Source organism: Miniopterus schreibersii (genome assembly GCF_964146895.1).
Source record: "Miniopterus schreibersii genome assembly, chromosome: 1".
NCBI lineage: Eukaryota > Metazoa > Chordata > Mammalia > Chiroptera > Miniopteridae > Miniopterus > Miniopterus schreibersii.
Genome location: NC_138101.1, coordinates 143,153,112 through 143,168,471, shown reverse-complemented (window position 1 = coordinate 143,168,471; position 15,360 = coordinate 143,153,112). Strand labels below are relative to the sequence as shown.

The window sequence follows — 15,360 nt, the reverse complement described above, 5'->3', positions numbered from 1 at the left end:
ACCAGAGCAAGGGGACTGTGGTTTTGTGCTGACCCCTTTTCCTCTCTAAGTGCCAGCGGGCCCCACCCTACACAGAATTCTTAGACCTTATATTCCCTCCACATCCTGGTCTCCTGTTGGAGACCTTCATCATCATCTAAAGGGGTTTTCCTGGCCCGCAGGCTGCCTGGTTGGTGTGAAGCATTTGGCACTAAGACAACCCAGTGCTGCAGGGAAGGGGGAGAGAACGAGGGCAGCTTCTTCCACTTCGTCCCCAACTCATTTTTCAGGTGTGTCTGGCTGCCCCAGACAGGACCTACTGTCAAGAGGCAATATCTCCTCCTTAGAAATAACACTAGCTACTGGCTGACACCGGGCACCTGCTGCCTGGGTGCCCAACTCATGATGAAGCACAGACCTCAGCTGGTGCCTTCTCCACACTAGCTGTTCATCCTGACAGCTCCATGAAGGCGTTCGTGCACGCTGTGGCCCTAGTCACAGCTGCCCTCACTTTGGTGGGACAGCTTTTAGGCCAAGAGCTCCCCCTTCTCTGGAATGGCCTGCAGTTCTGTATGGGAGCCTCAGACTGATGTTTCACCAGCCCCTCTGGGGGAAAATACCCCTTGGTGGGTCAGCAAGGTCTTTGCCCTCAGCCGCTCCACCCCTGCTTTCCTATTTGCCCCTCACCGGGCTGTGAGAACAGGAAGCTCTCTGGGAGTGTCCCAGACCCTGGACAGAGGAAGAAAAGGGACTCGTCTGAGCCCAACTCAAGACCCTTCTTTAGAGAGCTCATTCCCTCACCATTAAGTCCCAGCATTTCATAGCCCCAGATGACATTCCATAGGCTGTTATATAGAACTTTATTATCTCCTGCATCCAGTTGGGAGCCTCTCCTCTGGGCATATCCACACAGAAGCGGGACAGAGGCCACAGGTTCAGGTTGTGGAAGCAGTGTGTGCCACAGCTTCCCTCTCTCACTCTTCACGCCTGGAATCTCAGAACCACGTGGCCCAGCCAACCTGAGCTCTGGTTTCAAGTCTTCTGGCCAAACCACAGTGTGGGGCAGTAAGCAGCACAGTGTGTGGCCGTGACCCAGTGAGCTCGGCCCGGGCGGCAGGCACCCCTCGGTGGGGGTTTGGCAGGGCAGAGCTCCCAGTCCTGGTGGAGGATTCTGGACACCAGCTGTGCCTCTTCATGACAACAGCCATGAGTCTCGTGTCCATCCCTGGTCCCTTCCTCCTATGCCCTCATCAGGGGCAGGATGGAGGGAAATCTGCCAGTGTTCTGGCTGCATTTCCCAAGGGCTCTCATCAGTAGTAATTCTGGAAACTCCTCAAGCAGCCCTTTACAAGCTGTGTCTGTGCCTTCAGCTGGCAGTCCCTGGACCCACCTTCCTCAGGCACCAGGGACTGCTCCAGGCAGCTGCATTGGCAGCTTGAGTCTCATGCCCCCTCTTCTGCTAATGATTTGTGTGGGCTTTTTCCTAAATTATGCTTTTTATCTCTGCGTGCCTCACTCCTCCTACTCTGCCAGCCCCTCCCTTCCTTTGCAGGCCACTGTGCTTCTCCCTTCCCCCACTGTGCCACTGGTAGGTCCAGGCACTACCCAGTAGGACTTTTTCCAGTGATGTTGATGTTCACCCTCCACTGTCCAGTGTGGTAGCCGCTAGTCATGTTGGCTGTTGCGCATTTGAAATGCAGCTAGTGCAGCTGAGGAACTAAATTTTTAATTTTATTTAGTTTCAATTATTTAAATGTAAACAGTCACATGTAGCTAGTGGCTGCTATATTAGACAGAGTCAAGCCTGTCTCATCCTTCTCCCTCAGGTGTCCCCGCTGTTCCTTTAAGTCTTATTTGGCCCACTTTTGCCTAGACTTGTCCTGTAACCTCTGTCTGTTGACAGTAGCTTCAGAGGGGGCTGGGCAGGGTACTACCCATCTGATATGTCCAGTCTGTGTGTCCTTCACTCCCTGACTCACCCCTTGTGCCATCTACCCCCTCTGCTGGCCTCTGCCTGGTCCCTGGAGTTGCAGGCATGGCCTCCCTTTCCCAGCCTAGACGCTGCCTTCAGGGTTTTTGTCAGCTAGTGCCCCTCACAACACTTCCATCTTGCCTCTACACATGTCCCTCCCGCTCTGGGGTGGCCTGGAGGACTGTTGAGGACCCAGAGGGCCGGCAGGGCCCTGGATTCCTACCCACACCTTTTTCTTAATCCATGACTCTACCTTCTGGGTTCCCAGGCCTTCGGCTCTTCCAGTCACCACACCTCTGCCCACCCTCACCCCATTCAGAAGCTGGGATCACTGGGAAACTGCTCCCTCAGCATCTGTAGAACTTCCTCAAGGAGCGACATCCCCAAGTCCACTTTGAAGGAAGAGAAGGGATCGTTAGGGTCCAGAGTAGGTGTCTTCTGGAAGGGGGAAGTGTCCACAAGGTCCTCCTCGGAGTATTCGTGGAGGGCGCCTGCCAGGGAGAGCGACGAGGGCAGCACGGCTGAGTAGGCAGCAGTGTAGGCAGGCGAGGGCTCCAGGATGTTGGGGCAGCTGGAGCTCTCTCGGTAGAGGCGCGGGGGCTTGGGTGGGGCCAGGAGGGTGGCCCGGGGCTGCTCGTCCCCCCACAGTGGCAGGCGCCGACCATCCGGCCTCCCTCGAAGCTCCCGGACGACCTCTCTGTTGCTGTACTCCTCATGGTCCCCACCAGCCATGCTGGCCTGGCTCAGCACACTGCCCTTTCGCCGGAGTCCCCGCGGCCGCCCCAGGCTCAGCCGCTTGAAGAAGGAGGCATTGCGGAAGGAGCCTTTCCGCCAGGTCTCCATGGCCCAGGGAGCCAGTAGACCTTAGAAGTCCAGTTCAAGAGTGGCTAGAGATCATTTGGTCCTTGCCAGAGCAGTGAATGACAAGAACTGGGAGACAGACCATGTGGGCTTCCAGCAGAGGCCTCCAGCTTTCTGCTCAGCACAGTCCTCGGGCCAGCACCTGGATGGTGAGACGAAGTCACAGGAAGGGGAGAGCAGAGTGCTGTGAGTTCCTGCTGCTGGGAGTTTCCCAGAGGGACAGGAGTGGCCTGGTTACTTGATAGGGCAGTGGAAAAAACCCCAAGAGGAAGAAGCAGCACTTACTGGAGCCGGAGGAGAGCAGCTCCAGGGGGGTCAGAGATGGATCTTCTCAGGCAGGCAGGAGGGGCCTCTGCTCCTTCCCCTGCCCCAGCTCCTCAGGGCTCCAGCTTACCCTCTGTCGTGGCCCCTGCCTCTGTCTTTAGTGGCTCCTGACTCTGATTGGTGCCCTGCTGGTTGTGCTGGTGTGTGGCATGGAGGTGTGTTGTTGTTCTCAGCTGACTCAGTCAGGTGGGAAGCCCGGTTTCATGCTCTGAGGTAATTGCAGCATCCGCATGCAGGAGTTGGGGCAGCCATGGCCAACACCCCACAGCCACTGGGGAGCTGAAGATTCCTCTCAGGACTGGTCTGGGGGCAGCCCTGCTTTGTGGACGCAGCCCTCACCACACTGTCTCCTTTTTCCCCACCACCAGGCCCTAGCAGCAGGCGTGGCTCCCCAGTTCCCAGTGTCTGGGAGAGAGGAGCCCAGGGAGGTGGCAGGTAACTGAAAGGCAGGAGTGTGGAACGATTGTTGGGGAAGGAAGAGACCTGTTGCTAGTGTGTGTGACTCATCCCTGGGGCCTGGTGACAGGCCCTCATTAGCAGAGCCCACAGGTATGGGGGGAAGGAGGCAGAGGGTGTGTTAACAGGGAGCAGCCCCATGCCAATAAAGGGCTGGCTCCTTCCAGGGCCAGGCTCAGGGCATGCGAGGGTGACTCGAGTTTTCTAAACAGAGCAGTATTACCTCGGGGAGGGGAGAATTGCCCTCCCCTTGGCTTGACACCCAGTCTAGCTGCTGTTTCCTCATCCTTCATTGATTTACCAGATGGCCTCAGGGCAGGAGAGAGCAGCTGAGGGGCAGGGTCCCACTGCCTCCTACCCTTTGCTCCACTCCTTCCCCATGGGCTGCCTGGGCCTCACTTGAGGTCCCTCCACTGTGGAGGGGGCTGGACCACTGAATTGTCAGCAGTGCTCTGGGCCAAGCTGAAATAGGTGGGCCTGACTGGGAGGGCAACTCTCCTCAGAGCTTCTGCAGCCCAGCAGAGAGGAAGAGAGGGGTGGGGCTGTTGGGAGGAGCAGGGGGATCTGGGCCGGATAACACTTCCTGGTTCTGTACACCCCTCACTACAAACCAGTTGGCCAGGGCCTGGCATCTTAACCACAGCCACTCCCTCCTTATTCTCTGGGTCACTAACCACCAAACTTTCCTCCTGACTTATTCCATGGGAGTGTAGCAGGTTGGCAGGGCTCTGCACCTTTGCCTGCTATGTAGCCCCCTGGCCTTGCTTGTTTCTGTGCCAACTCAGGTGGGCTTCACAGGTCACACTACTTCAGCAGCCCCGAGGGAGGAAGTGATTTAATTCCCACTGCAGACCTTATCAGGGCGTGGGGTTGGCAGCTCCGCTTGTGGCACTGTAGAGCCGCCTCTCCACCCCACAGCCTTGGCTGATGGAGGTAGTTGTTTATTATTCTTTTGGTTATTAAAATATAGCAGTCTTTAATCCCTGTACTCGGCTGACAACATCGTAAAAGAAAAAGCTATAGGCCCTACCCTCCAGGAGCCTGGTGTGTATTTTCAGGAGGCAAGCCAGCCTCATGCTTATTTCTCTTTTTTAGGGTGGGGCTGATGGAGGCTGTGTCTAGGGTAGGGCTTCCTTCTCCTGTGACCTCCGCAGGAGTTGGTCCACAGGGAAGATGGACAGTTGGGCGGGAGCAGTGCACTTGCCTCCGCCTGGCAGAGCAGAGTGGGTTTCTAAACCTCTGACAACTTCCCTTGACTAGAGACCTGTGAGCAGCAGAAGCTGTGGGGTAGAGTGCTGAGGAAATGAAGGGAGATGAAGGCCTAGCTAGAGCAGAGGAAGTGAATCACCTGGGAAAGATGAACCAGAGCTGACTATAGAGGTGAAGGAAGGAGCTGAGAGGGGAGGTGGAGGTGATAAGTGGTTGAGATGGGTTGAGAAGCTGGAGGCCCAAGACCTGCTTCCTCCGAAGAACATCAACGAATTGGGGTTGCAGGCTGCTCCTGCTCCAGGGTCCTTTCCTTCCTGGGCATTGTTCTTCTTTGACTCTTGACTGTAACTCTACCCAGGCCCTGTCCTCCAAGTCTGGAGTCTGTGGGGCTGTGTCCTGATGCCTGGACCCTTCTCTGTCCCTCCTCTGTCCCCCAGGGCTCGGTGGTGTCAGAGAGGGACTATGAAAGCCTCGTCATGATGCGCATGCGCCAAGCAGCTGAGCGGCAGCAGCTGATCGCCCAGATGCAGCAGGAGGACAAGGTGGGGCAGCTCACGTAGTGTCTAGTCCTACCACCCCAACAGACCTTTTCTTAAACCTCACCAATAAACTTTTTTTTTTAAGTCTAACTCTGTTGCATACATAGGTGTAAGGTGTTGCCTCAGAGGTTCCGCCCAGGCTGGCTCTCCCTCCCAGGCAGTGGACAGACCCCCAGGGAGGTGCTCCACTTGGTGAGAGTCCTTGCACGCACAGACCTTAGGATCAACCAATCATCACAGCCCTTTATTGGTTTGGACTAGCTATACAGGACCCACCCGCCCAGTCCCAGAACCATGCTTCTGGCCAAAGGCAGCCTGGCTCTTGCCAGCCCCTCAGCCTGCCCATGAACATGGACTCCTCCAGAACACTCAGCCAGGTCCGAAGGTGGAGGGGCAACTGGGGAGCACCAGGGCAAGAGGCCTGCCCTCCCTGCCCCCTGCTGAGACAGGTTTCAGAGAAGGCCTTTCACTGCCTAGTGGTGCTGGACTGAGGGGAAATGACAATCTGGGAAGGGGGCAGGGCAGTGAGTGAGGCAGGGGCTTGGGATCAGGGCCCATTGGCAACCACTGGAAGAAGGGGTGCCCTGTCCGCTCCTCAGTGTGAGGGTCACTCCTTGTGCAGGCACCACACCAGTGTCTGGCCCACCCCTGTCATGCTCAGCACACGGAAGCCCCTGCGTTCCAGCTTGTCCAGGACTATTCGAGGAGGGTCGTTGACGTAGTACTCGTAACTGTGAACAGAAGGAGAGAGGGCAGTGTGAGAGGGCACACAGTGCAAGCTCCCCCTACAAAATTAGTATCTGCTAAAGATACCGGAATGCTCATAACAGTGACTGATGTTTGCTGGTATCTTCCAGGTGCCAGGCTAAGTGCACATTACCTGCCCCTTTCTCCTGCACTTCTGCATTATCTCATGTATTCTTCCCAACAACCTGAGGAAGGTACCATTATTGTTCTCATTTTGTTTTGTTTTTTTAAATATGTTTTTATTGATTTCAGAGAGAGGAAGGGAGAGGGGGAGAGAGATAGAAACATCAGTGATAAGAGAGAGTCATTGATCGGCTGCCTCCTGCATGCCCCCTACTGGGGATCGAGCCCACAATCCAGGCATGGGCCCTGACCTGGAACTGAACCCTGATCTCCTGGTTCATAGGTTGACGCTCAACAACTGAGCCACAAAACTTGGCTTAAGTCGCTTTCCCAATGTCATAAGGCAGTGAAACCTGTGTTAGTTTGATAACAGCCCTACATGCCCTAGGCTGCTGGGCTGTTCAGGAAGAAGGGCTGCTCTCCCCAGGGTGCTCACTGGGCCTCTGGCCCCTCCTTAGCTTGACCTCTAATAGTTCCTGACCCTGGGTGCCTCTCCCTAGCACAGAGAATGCTTGCTTTTCCTTCTTTCAGGGTGAAATGATTCTAAAGGCCATCAAGTAGATAAAGGGCTCAAGCCCCAAGATGGGCATCTCCAGACAAATGCCTCAGGGCAGAAGAATGGGGTTGGCTTCAGCCCTCCAACCCTGACCCAAGGGGCTGGCACCAGCTCATCTCCCCTTTGCTGTCCCCTATGAACTAGGGCTCATTCTGGGGACCCTTCTAAGGAGCTCCAGCCTGTGGAGCAGGGTTCTCCCTGCCTACCGGGTGTGAAAGGGGAGGGGCAGAAAAGGAAGCAGCACTCACTGTTTAGACTCAACAACTGATGAGAAGAATGCCAAGGGAAGTGGCCGAGGACCCAGGCAGCTGGTTAAGGTGGAAGTAGAACCCAAGCTGCCTGCTCCCTGTTTCTAGGGCTTAGCTTTGTTATCAGTCAGCTCTTCGACAGAAACCTTTTCCTCTATGCCTGTCTTTGCCTCAATAAGGTCCAGCTTGGAGATAGAGGACAGAGCAAGGAACAGTCCACTTACATAGTCCTATATCCGGGGAACTGAACTCTGTCTGGGGACTTTGTCCTGGGACTTGACTTTGTCCTTGAGCTCTCTTGTGAAGGGAGGGCCAGTGGGAAAGCCTTCAGAGCAAGCCTGGGGGGCTGTGAGGCTGCAGACAGGACTGACCCTACAAGAGGACAGAACCCCAGGAGGCAGGCAGAGGGGCTCTGAGGTTGGGCCATGGCATCATCCCTCGTCTCAGTGGTGTGTGAAGGGAACAAGGACAGGTCTAGGAGCCAGTGAGGAGAAGATATTTAAGAATGCCACTACTTACAAGTTGTTTCCCAGAACGCCTCTTTTTGAGGCCCCCAAATGCTGCATCAGCTCTGGATCTGAGTACTCATCGCCCACTATGGTGGGGCCCACCTCCTGCAAGGTAAGCCACAGTGGATGCTTGGCTGGCTGCCAGGTAGAGGTAGAAGGTCTTGCCTCTCCTTCCTCCCCTGCCTGCTGGCCTTGAGCCAGCTTCAGGTAAAGGTTCAAGGGGTTAGTGAGGGACCTTGAGGGCTGAGAACAAGCTGGAAAAGGGTGAGGCTGGTCAATGACCCAACCAAACAATGTGAGGCTTCTCTAACCCCTCCAAGCTGAGCCGGGCAGTGCCTGAACTGGCACCTACATACCAGGTACCACCCACCACCCATGTTTGGTGTGTATCAGAATCAGCTGGAGAGGAGAGACATGAAAGCCTGTGCACACAAAATCTTGTACAGTAATATTTGTAGCAGCATTATCCATAATAGCCAAAAAGTGGAAACAACCTAAAAGTTTTCAGCTGCTGAATGGATAAATAAAATGTGGTGTAGCCATATGATGGAATTATTTGCAATAAAAAGGAATGAGTACTGATACATACTGTGCTACAAATGAACCTTGAAAACCTTATATAAGTCAAAGACGCCAGATACAAGACCACTTATTATAACAGAAAGTAGATTAATGGTTACCTTGGGCTAGGGGACTGGGGGTGGTGGTGGTGATGAGAAGTGACTGCTAAGGTGATGGAAATGTTCTAAAATTGATTAGGATGATGGCTGCTCAGCTCTGAGTATGCTAAAAAAAAAAAATTGTACACTTTAAATTGGTGAATTCTACGGTTTGTGTATTATATAGCAACAAAGCTGAAAAGAATCACCTGAGGAGCACCGAATTCCCATGCCCACAGGCTTAGAGTGTTTGGGGAGGTCTGGGAAGGGGCCAGGAGTCCAGATCTGAACGACTGCTCAAATGACTGGTTCTCAAACCACTGCCCTAGGGCACTGCCAAGACCTCTCCTGTCTTGTGGTGAGCAGTCCGTTTCCTTCACACCCAGGGAGTTGCTTACCCTCTGATGGATCACTCATGCCCTGGGGAGTGAGCATTCTGCTGCCCAGCTGGGGGACCAAGTCATATTCTGAAGCTAAAGAGGGACCCCTGGGGCAACTAGCACCTTCTTAGTGGAGCAAACTGCACCCAGAGAACGGGGAGTGACTTTTAACACCTGAATGGTGTTCTCCCCACCTGGGTCGAGGCAGAGTCAGATCCCCAGTAACCCTCCCTGCGGCCCGAGGGGGCGCGTCCAGAAGGCTTCCGGGCCCTGAAATGACGCTGCCCAAGAGGGAGGCGCCAAGGTGCGGCCGCAGCCCCCGAGGCCCGGGCTGGCCCCCAGTCCACTGGCCAGGCGGAGCTACTCACCATGCGGATCTGTGTGCTGATGAGGAGGTAGGGCATGGTGCGCGCGTCCGGGCGAGACTGCCAACGTGGGCTTAGGACTTAGTCCCCTCGGGCTTGGGGACTGCTGCGGGCCACCCTAGTCCCGTTTCTCCTGCTCTGGCCTCTAGCCGTGCCAATCCCGGTGCCTCCGGTCCCTGACTGTATTGATGGCCAATCAGGAGCTGGCGCCCGTGACGCGCCCCAGCACCCGGAGAGTCAGGGCCCGCCCCAGCCCGGGAGCAGCGCACTGGTTGCGTACATGTAATGGGGGGCTGCTCTGGCACCCGCTCTGTGGAGGGGGCTAAGTGCGCCTGTTGACCTTGCACCCTCTTAGTGCAACACCTCCAGTAACAGGTTCCAAAGTCCTGCTGTTCTCCCCCCCCCCCCCCCCCCCCCCCGTCCCAATGAAACAGCAGGGAGCAAACGGCCACCCCGCTGAAGCCTCCCAAGCTCCAGCCCACTGCACCCAGGGACGCCTCAAGCTTTTAGCGGGTCTCACTTCCCGACTCCAAAACACGTTCCCCAGAGACTCCTTCAGCGGAGAAAAGACGGGTAGGAGGCTTGTGGCTACAGCTAAAACACCACGTTGGGTGCGTTGCGCATTTCTGCCTTTCTGTAATTCCTAGCACGGCGGCTGGACCCTGCATTTCTGGGGAGCTATAGGTAAATCTGTAAAGAAACTGAGCGCTTGGCTACGTGCCTAGCCTGGAGGGGCTTCAACCAACAGAATTTGTCCTTCAGTTCGGTGAGCTTTCCGCGCTGCTGGGGAGACGTGGCGCAAGTGGAGATCACAAAGTAACAGCTGGGGCAAAAGAAACAACTTCCCCCGCACCAGTCGCCAAGGAGAGGGCAGCGAGTTCACCGCTGCGCATCCGCGCCCTCATCTGGATGTAGCAAAATCTGACAACTCAACATTCTTTGTCTTGTGATCGGTTCTTAAAAAAAAAAAAAAATAGAGCAAAACAGCCCTGGCTGGTGTGGGTCAGTGGTTAGAGCCTCCGCCGGCGCACCAAAGCGTCGGGGGTTCTATTACAGGTCAGGGGCAGTACCTGGGTTGCAGGTTTGATCGATCCGGGCAACAGACGATCGATGTCTCTCTCACTTCGATGTCCCTCCCTCTCCCTCCCTCCCTCAATGGAAAAAATATCCTCGGGTGACAATTAACAACAACGGAAAGCAGCTTGTAACCGTCCAGGTCAGCGACAGAAAAATCTTGACTTCATTGTAGGACTTAGATGTGAAGAGAGCTGTAAACGAAATAGGAAGTTGTAATTCTACAGAATTCTTATTGGTCTAATTTATTTTCTGGACTCTCTACCACCCCTCAGAGTTAACAGTTAGCTAGAGAGATAAGGCATAGACATATTCATGCTTAACAAAGGACCGGTTAAACTGACAAAGGATGAATGCCCAGGACATATCAAGAACTACAAATGATAAAAGATACATCAATAGAAGAAACATTGGACAAATGACTGGAATAGACACTTCAAAAGAGGGAATGGAAATGGCCAATAAACATATAGCATGATGTTCAATATCATTAGACACTCCAGAAATGCAATTAAGCTACATTTTAAAGCACAATGAGGTTTTAAAGTGATTTGCAAACAAAACAAAACAAAAAGTAAACATCAAGTATTGGTGAAGATATCTAACAATTGAAACACTACAGTTGGGATTGCAAATTGTGGTTGATGGCAATTACCTTGCACCTTGGAAGGAAAACAATTTGGCATTATCTGGTAAAGTTGAAGATGTGCATTCCCTGACACAGCCAAACCGCGCTTACATAAACCTCAGGAGAACTCACTGACACACATCAGATACATGCACAAGAATATTCATAACAGCACTGCGTGTAATTAGCAAAAAACTGGAAACAGTTCTATGTCCATCAAAAGTAGAATGCATTTTGGTTGATTCTGTTAAAAGTTCCAGAAGAAATTAAGAGAGTTTGATTCATATGCGATTTGCAAATCAGACAACATAGCCCTCGGTATGAACTGAAGACATGCTATGAGGTGGGAGGGGGAGAACAGTTTTGTTGGGGGAGGTGTAATATATCTTTATTGATTTCAGAGAGAGGAAGGGAGAGGGAGAGCGAGAGAGAAATAGAAACATCAATAATGAGAGAGTCATCAATCAGCTACCTCCTGCACAGGGGATTGAGCCCGCAACCCGGGCATGTGCCCGGACCAGGAATCGAACCTCGTTTCCTGGATCCTAGGCCGATGCTCAACCGCCGAGCCACGTGGGCTAGGCAGAACAGAGATTTTTGAAGATACAAGTTGCTAGCAGCTGATCATCAAAGAGATGTGGTGGTAGGAGAAACAAGACCATAAACTTACATCATTCATCAATTGGTGAGGGCAACTAGACTTTCAACAGTGGCTGACTCAGTGGTCAGCAAGTGGGGCTGTGATACAAGAACAACGGGTAACCAAAGTTTAGGCATTTGTCAATGTTGTAGTTCAAGCTGGTAGAACAAAGGCGTTTGAGTTACTTATCAACAGAAATCAAACAGCACAGAGAGACTGTTCATTCTGCAGGCAGTTTTCAAGTCCAAAGACTACAGTCTACAGAGCAGACTACAGTCATGCTCTGGAAGCAGCCTCAGTGTTCAAACTGCAAAAGTCCACATGTTGGGCCACCAGTTATGATATTAAAGTTCTTATAAGGCCTCAGTTTGTAAGATGGAAACTATAGCAATGAAAATGCTCAGTGAAAAAGCAAATTTTGGAAAAATATAGAACAATTCTATTTACATAAAGCTCACAAGCTTGCAAAACTAAGCAATATATTGTTTGGAGATAAAAACGCGTGGTCAGCCCTAGCTGGTTTGGCTCAGTGGTTAGAGCGTTGACCCACAGACTGAAGGGTCCCAGGTTCAGTTCCAAGCAAGGGCACCTAACTTGTTGCAGGCTCAATCCCTGGCCCTGGTTGGCGCGAGAGTGGGGAGGCAGCCAATCGATGTGTCTCTCTCACATCGAAGTTTTTCTCTCTCTTCCCCTTCCACTCTTTCTGAAAAGCAATGGAGGAAAACAAATATCCTCGGTGAGGATTAAACACCCCCCAAAATAGGTCAGGGCACATGCCCAGGTTGTGGGCTCAATCCCCAGTAGGGGCCGTGCAGGAGGCAGCCAATCAATGACTCTCTCTCTCTCATCATTGATGTTTCTATCGCTCCCTTCCTCTCTCTGAAAAAAACAAACAAACAAAAAACCCCCACAGCGGTGGTGAAATTATAAAGAAAAGTAAGAGAATGATAAATGTAAATTCATTTATCATTTAGGAGTTATCTTGGAGAGCAGGGAAAGGAATGGGATGGGGTAAGATGCAGGCATTTTAAAAGGCAAAAGTGAAGAGCCCAGCCACGCTGCAGAGCAATAGGACCCCCAAGACCTCTCGCTGCTCCGGGCTGTGGCACCCGAGCAGCACACACCATGAGCCAGGCCAGCTGGACCTGGAAGAGAACAAACTTGCTCCCAGAGATCGCCCTGCCCGTAGCCTCCCTCTTCAGCCTCCTGAGGCTGGGCTGTGTGAGTGAGTGGAGACTGAAGGTGTTCAGCGGGGCTCTCCAGGAGGCACTGACAGAGCGCTGCAAACATCACTGGTTTTCCAAGAAGCGTCCAAGCGCCCTGGCTACCGCTACATCAGAATCAACCACAAGATGGACCCCCGTCATCAGCAAGGTGGCCCAGCCAGATGGGACTCAGCCAGCCCCAGCTGCCCTCTTGCTGCCTGGAGAGCTCACCCTGTGGGTAGACCCCTACAAGGTATCCTACGGAACAGGGAAGGATGGCTCATCTGCATCCTGTATGGGAGGCCCCGCTGGTCGCCTCCCATGGGCCCCTCACCTGCAAGAACCAAATGATGCTGGGCAGGAGCAGCCCCTTCAAGAATAGCTATGACATGGTGTCTCCAGTTAGCTTGCTTGCCAACCCCACCTGGCACTCTACTGTACTCATCCTGCTGTGGCAACCTGGGGAACTGTATTTTAAATAAAGAGCTATCCATATGAAAAGGGGAGGAAGCAAACCTAAAGATTTTTAAAAGAAAAAAATCCTTAAAAGGTGCTGCTTGGAAGGGATCTCCCCATGTGCCTTTGGAGAGAACTGTTGTATATATACTTCAATCTGGGAGCCAGTGTCTGCCAATGAGAGGGGGCATTGGTCAGGGGTGGGCCAGACCAAGGTGAGGTGGGAGAAGTTTGGCCAGCGCCTCAAGAAGATGTGAGAGGGAGCAAGCATGGTTAGCAGCTGTGGATGAGAGAGATCAGGATCTGTCCTGGGAAGGGGGGTGAGGGCTGATTCAAACCTCTCACTCTCCCCACCTCAACATCGTCATCCCTGACCTCAGGGACATTCAAGCCTGGACTTAACTCTTGTTGCCTAATCTTCACTTTTATTTTTTCTGATGAGATCCTGGGCACAGAGTGATTCCTTCTGTCCTAAGCAGCTTTTCTTCAAATCATCACTTGTTTCTAATTCTATCCTCAGGGCTTGTAGATGTTGCTTTCCAGCCAGGAATCTAAAGCTTTTTGTTTTGTGGCTGTCAGGGGAGTAAGGCAGGGGTTGGAGGTTACTGGTGCTGGGATAAGCCTACTCTGCACAAAACCGTTGCTTTGCAATGTGCTGCTGTGTGTGCAAGTGTGGTGAATAACCTGGGGGTGATTTGCAATGGAATTTTAGGACCTAAAGAATATCCAGTGGGTATTTCTTCTTTTTGGAATCACATGAAAGTCCTAATGCTGCTGCTATTATCTCTTTGAGAAGTGGTGGCTCAAAAGCTACAGGAAACTACATACATACATACATACATATATATATATATATATATATATAGTTTATATCGATTTCAGAGAGAGGAAGGGAGAGGGAGAGATAGAAACATCAATGATGAGAGTCATTGATTGGCTGCCTCCTGCACACCCCTTACTGGGGATCAAGCCCGCAACCCAGGCATGTGCCCCGACTGGAAATCGAACCTCGATCTCCTGAATTATAGGTTGATGCTCAACTGCTGAGCCATGCCAGCCGGGCTACTGCCTTCTTTTTAAAAGCACAACATTCCCCTCTAACTCTCCCTGCTCCTCTCTGCTCTGGTTGGGTCACGGAGCTGCCCTCTTTTCCAGAATGAGAGCTCTCTGTCACTCCCAGGAGAGTGTGGAGAACTGGCCCTCAGAACTTCCTGGCGCTCTGGTGGGCTGGTCTCTCCCTCTGTCCTCTGACCTGTGGCTGGCTGCTCAGCCTTGCAGGTATCCCTTGGCTGACTGGGACAAACCCCCAAGTTCTGTAGGATTACTTGTTGTTTTTGTACGGCTGACACTAAAAGCCAAACATTGGACATTGTTTTTTCTCCCTGGTGCTTAGAGCATGTGTGGGAGAGGTTGCTATCTGTCAGTGCAATCCAAATTTATCTGTAGACTTGTGCAATATTTACTGTTCCTTTGGTGTTTCAGTGACATTAGTGAGGGGTCCTCAGAAGTCCTTGAGATTCCTGAACCTGAATCACCTTAAAAAGGACATAGCCAGAATATCTGGTCAACCTGGCTACCTTCCGGCTATTGCCCTTTAGTGAGGAACCTTCCTCCCCCACCCCTAAAGTCCCTTCCCCACCGCATCCCCCTTTCCTGGGTTTCTTAACCACTCAATTCTGGCTCAGAAGTGCTATTTACCAAACACTCTCCCAAACCATTCCTGCCTCCTTGCCAACTCTGGAGGTCCCAGCTGTTTTCCCAGACCCTGCTTCTAGTCTTTATTGCTTTAAAGGTAACTTCCTGTCCACAGACCCAAGAGCTTATTTATGGGCCTGTGGGTTGAAACAAAGCTGTGAATCACTGACCACTACATTGTTGCATTTTGTCTGCAAACAGGTCCCTGCCTTTTTAGAAGCAACATCATCTTCTCATGATTAATCTTTCCTCTCTTCTTTTTGATACTCAACTTTAAAAACAAAATGCCCAGAGCAGGCCTCTCCTACTAAGTAAAAATAAATAGTAGGGCATTTGTAAGCTATTCTGAAAAAAAAGACAAAGGTACTAATTGTATAATAGGTTTTTTTGTGTGTGTGTGTTTTTTTTAAGATTTTTAAATTGATTTTTAGAGAGAGAGGAAGGGAGAGGGAGAGACAGAGAGAAACATTAATGTGAGAACAGAAACATCAATCTACTGCTTCCTGCATGCCCCCTACTGGGGATCAAGCTCGAAACCCGGGTGTGTGCCCGGGCCGGGAATGGAACTGGCACCATTTGGTGCACAGGATGACGCCCAACCAACTGAGTCACACTGGCCAGGGCTATAATAGTGTTTTTATATGGAAGAATATACAGCTTTATGAATAAATGTACACTTTTTTGTTACTTCAACAAAACTGTAGTAGATGAAAAAATATATAAAAGGCAAAAGTG

General features: G+C 52.0%; 3 protein-coding genes and 1 pseudogene across 4 annotated transcripts in view; 2 read left to right on the top strand and 2 right to left on the bottom strand.

Moving 5' to 3' along the window:
- The window catches only part of DNAJC17 (DnaJ heat shock protein family (Hsp40) member C17), a 37,844-nt gene extending 32,414 nt beyond the window's left edge, over nt 1–5,430 (top strand). The window contains exon 11 of the mRNA XM_081127936.1: nt 5,239–5,430. Coding sequence (XP_080984062.1) covers nt 5,239–5,361 — 123 coding nt within the window. The 3' untranslated portion in view covers nt 5,362–5,430. The remainder of the gene's footprint in view (nt 1–5,238) is intronic.
- On the bottom strand, nt 2,197–2,865 carry LOC308552701 (uncharacterized protein C15orf62, mitochondrial). The gene has a single exon (XM_081127957.1). The coding sequence runs from the start codon at nt 2,792–2,794 to the stop codon at nt 2,267–2,269; it is 528 nt and encodes a 175-aa protein (XP_080984083.1). The 5' UTR covers nt 2,795–2,865; the 3' UTR covers nt 2,197–2,266.
- Nucleotides 5,431–5,568: 138 nt separating the features above from the next.
- GCHFR (GTP cyclohydrolase I feedback regulator) lies at nt 5,569–9,297 on the bottom strand. The gene is made up of 3 exons (XM_081127965.1): nt 8,931–9,297; nt 7,534–7,628; nt 5,569–6,071 (listed from the first exon to the last, which is right to left on the bottom strand). The coding sequence occupies exons 1-3, from the start codon at nt 8,964–8,966 to the stop codon at nt 5,948–5,950; spliced, it is 255 nt and encodes an 84-aa protein (XP_080984091.1). The 5' UTR covers nt 8,967–9,297; the 3' UTR covers nt 5,569–5,947.
- A 3,097-nt stretch (nt 9,298–12,394) lies between these two features.
- On the top strand, nt 12,395–12,956 carry LOC308550140 (protein BTG2 pseudogene; annotated as a pseudogene). Its single transcript has one exon. The product of its transcript is annotated as a protein BTG2 pseudogene (transcript).
- The last annotated feature ends 2,404 nt before the right edge of the window (nt 12,957–15,360 follow it).

Bases quoted from the DNA above. Each gene is read 5' to 3' on its own strand.
- LOC308552701 (XM_081127957.1), bottom strand. From the start codon at position 2,794: ATGGAGACCTGGCGGAAAGGCTCCTTCCGCAATGCCTCCTTCTTCAAG.
- GCHFR (XM_081127965.1), bottom strand. From the start codon at position 8,966: ATGCCCTACCTCCTCATCAGCACACAGATCCGCATG. The intron at 7,629-8,930 runs GTGAGTAGCTCC...CTTACCTTGCAG, and splicing joins TCAGCACACAGATCCGCATG to GAGGTGGGCCCCACCATAGT. The intron at 6,072-7,533 runs GTAAGTAGTGGC...TTCTGTTCACAG, and splicing joins GGCGTTCTGGGAAACAACTT to TTACGAGTACTACGTCAACG.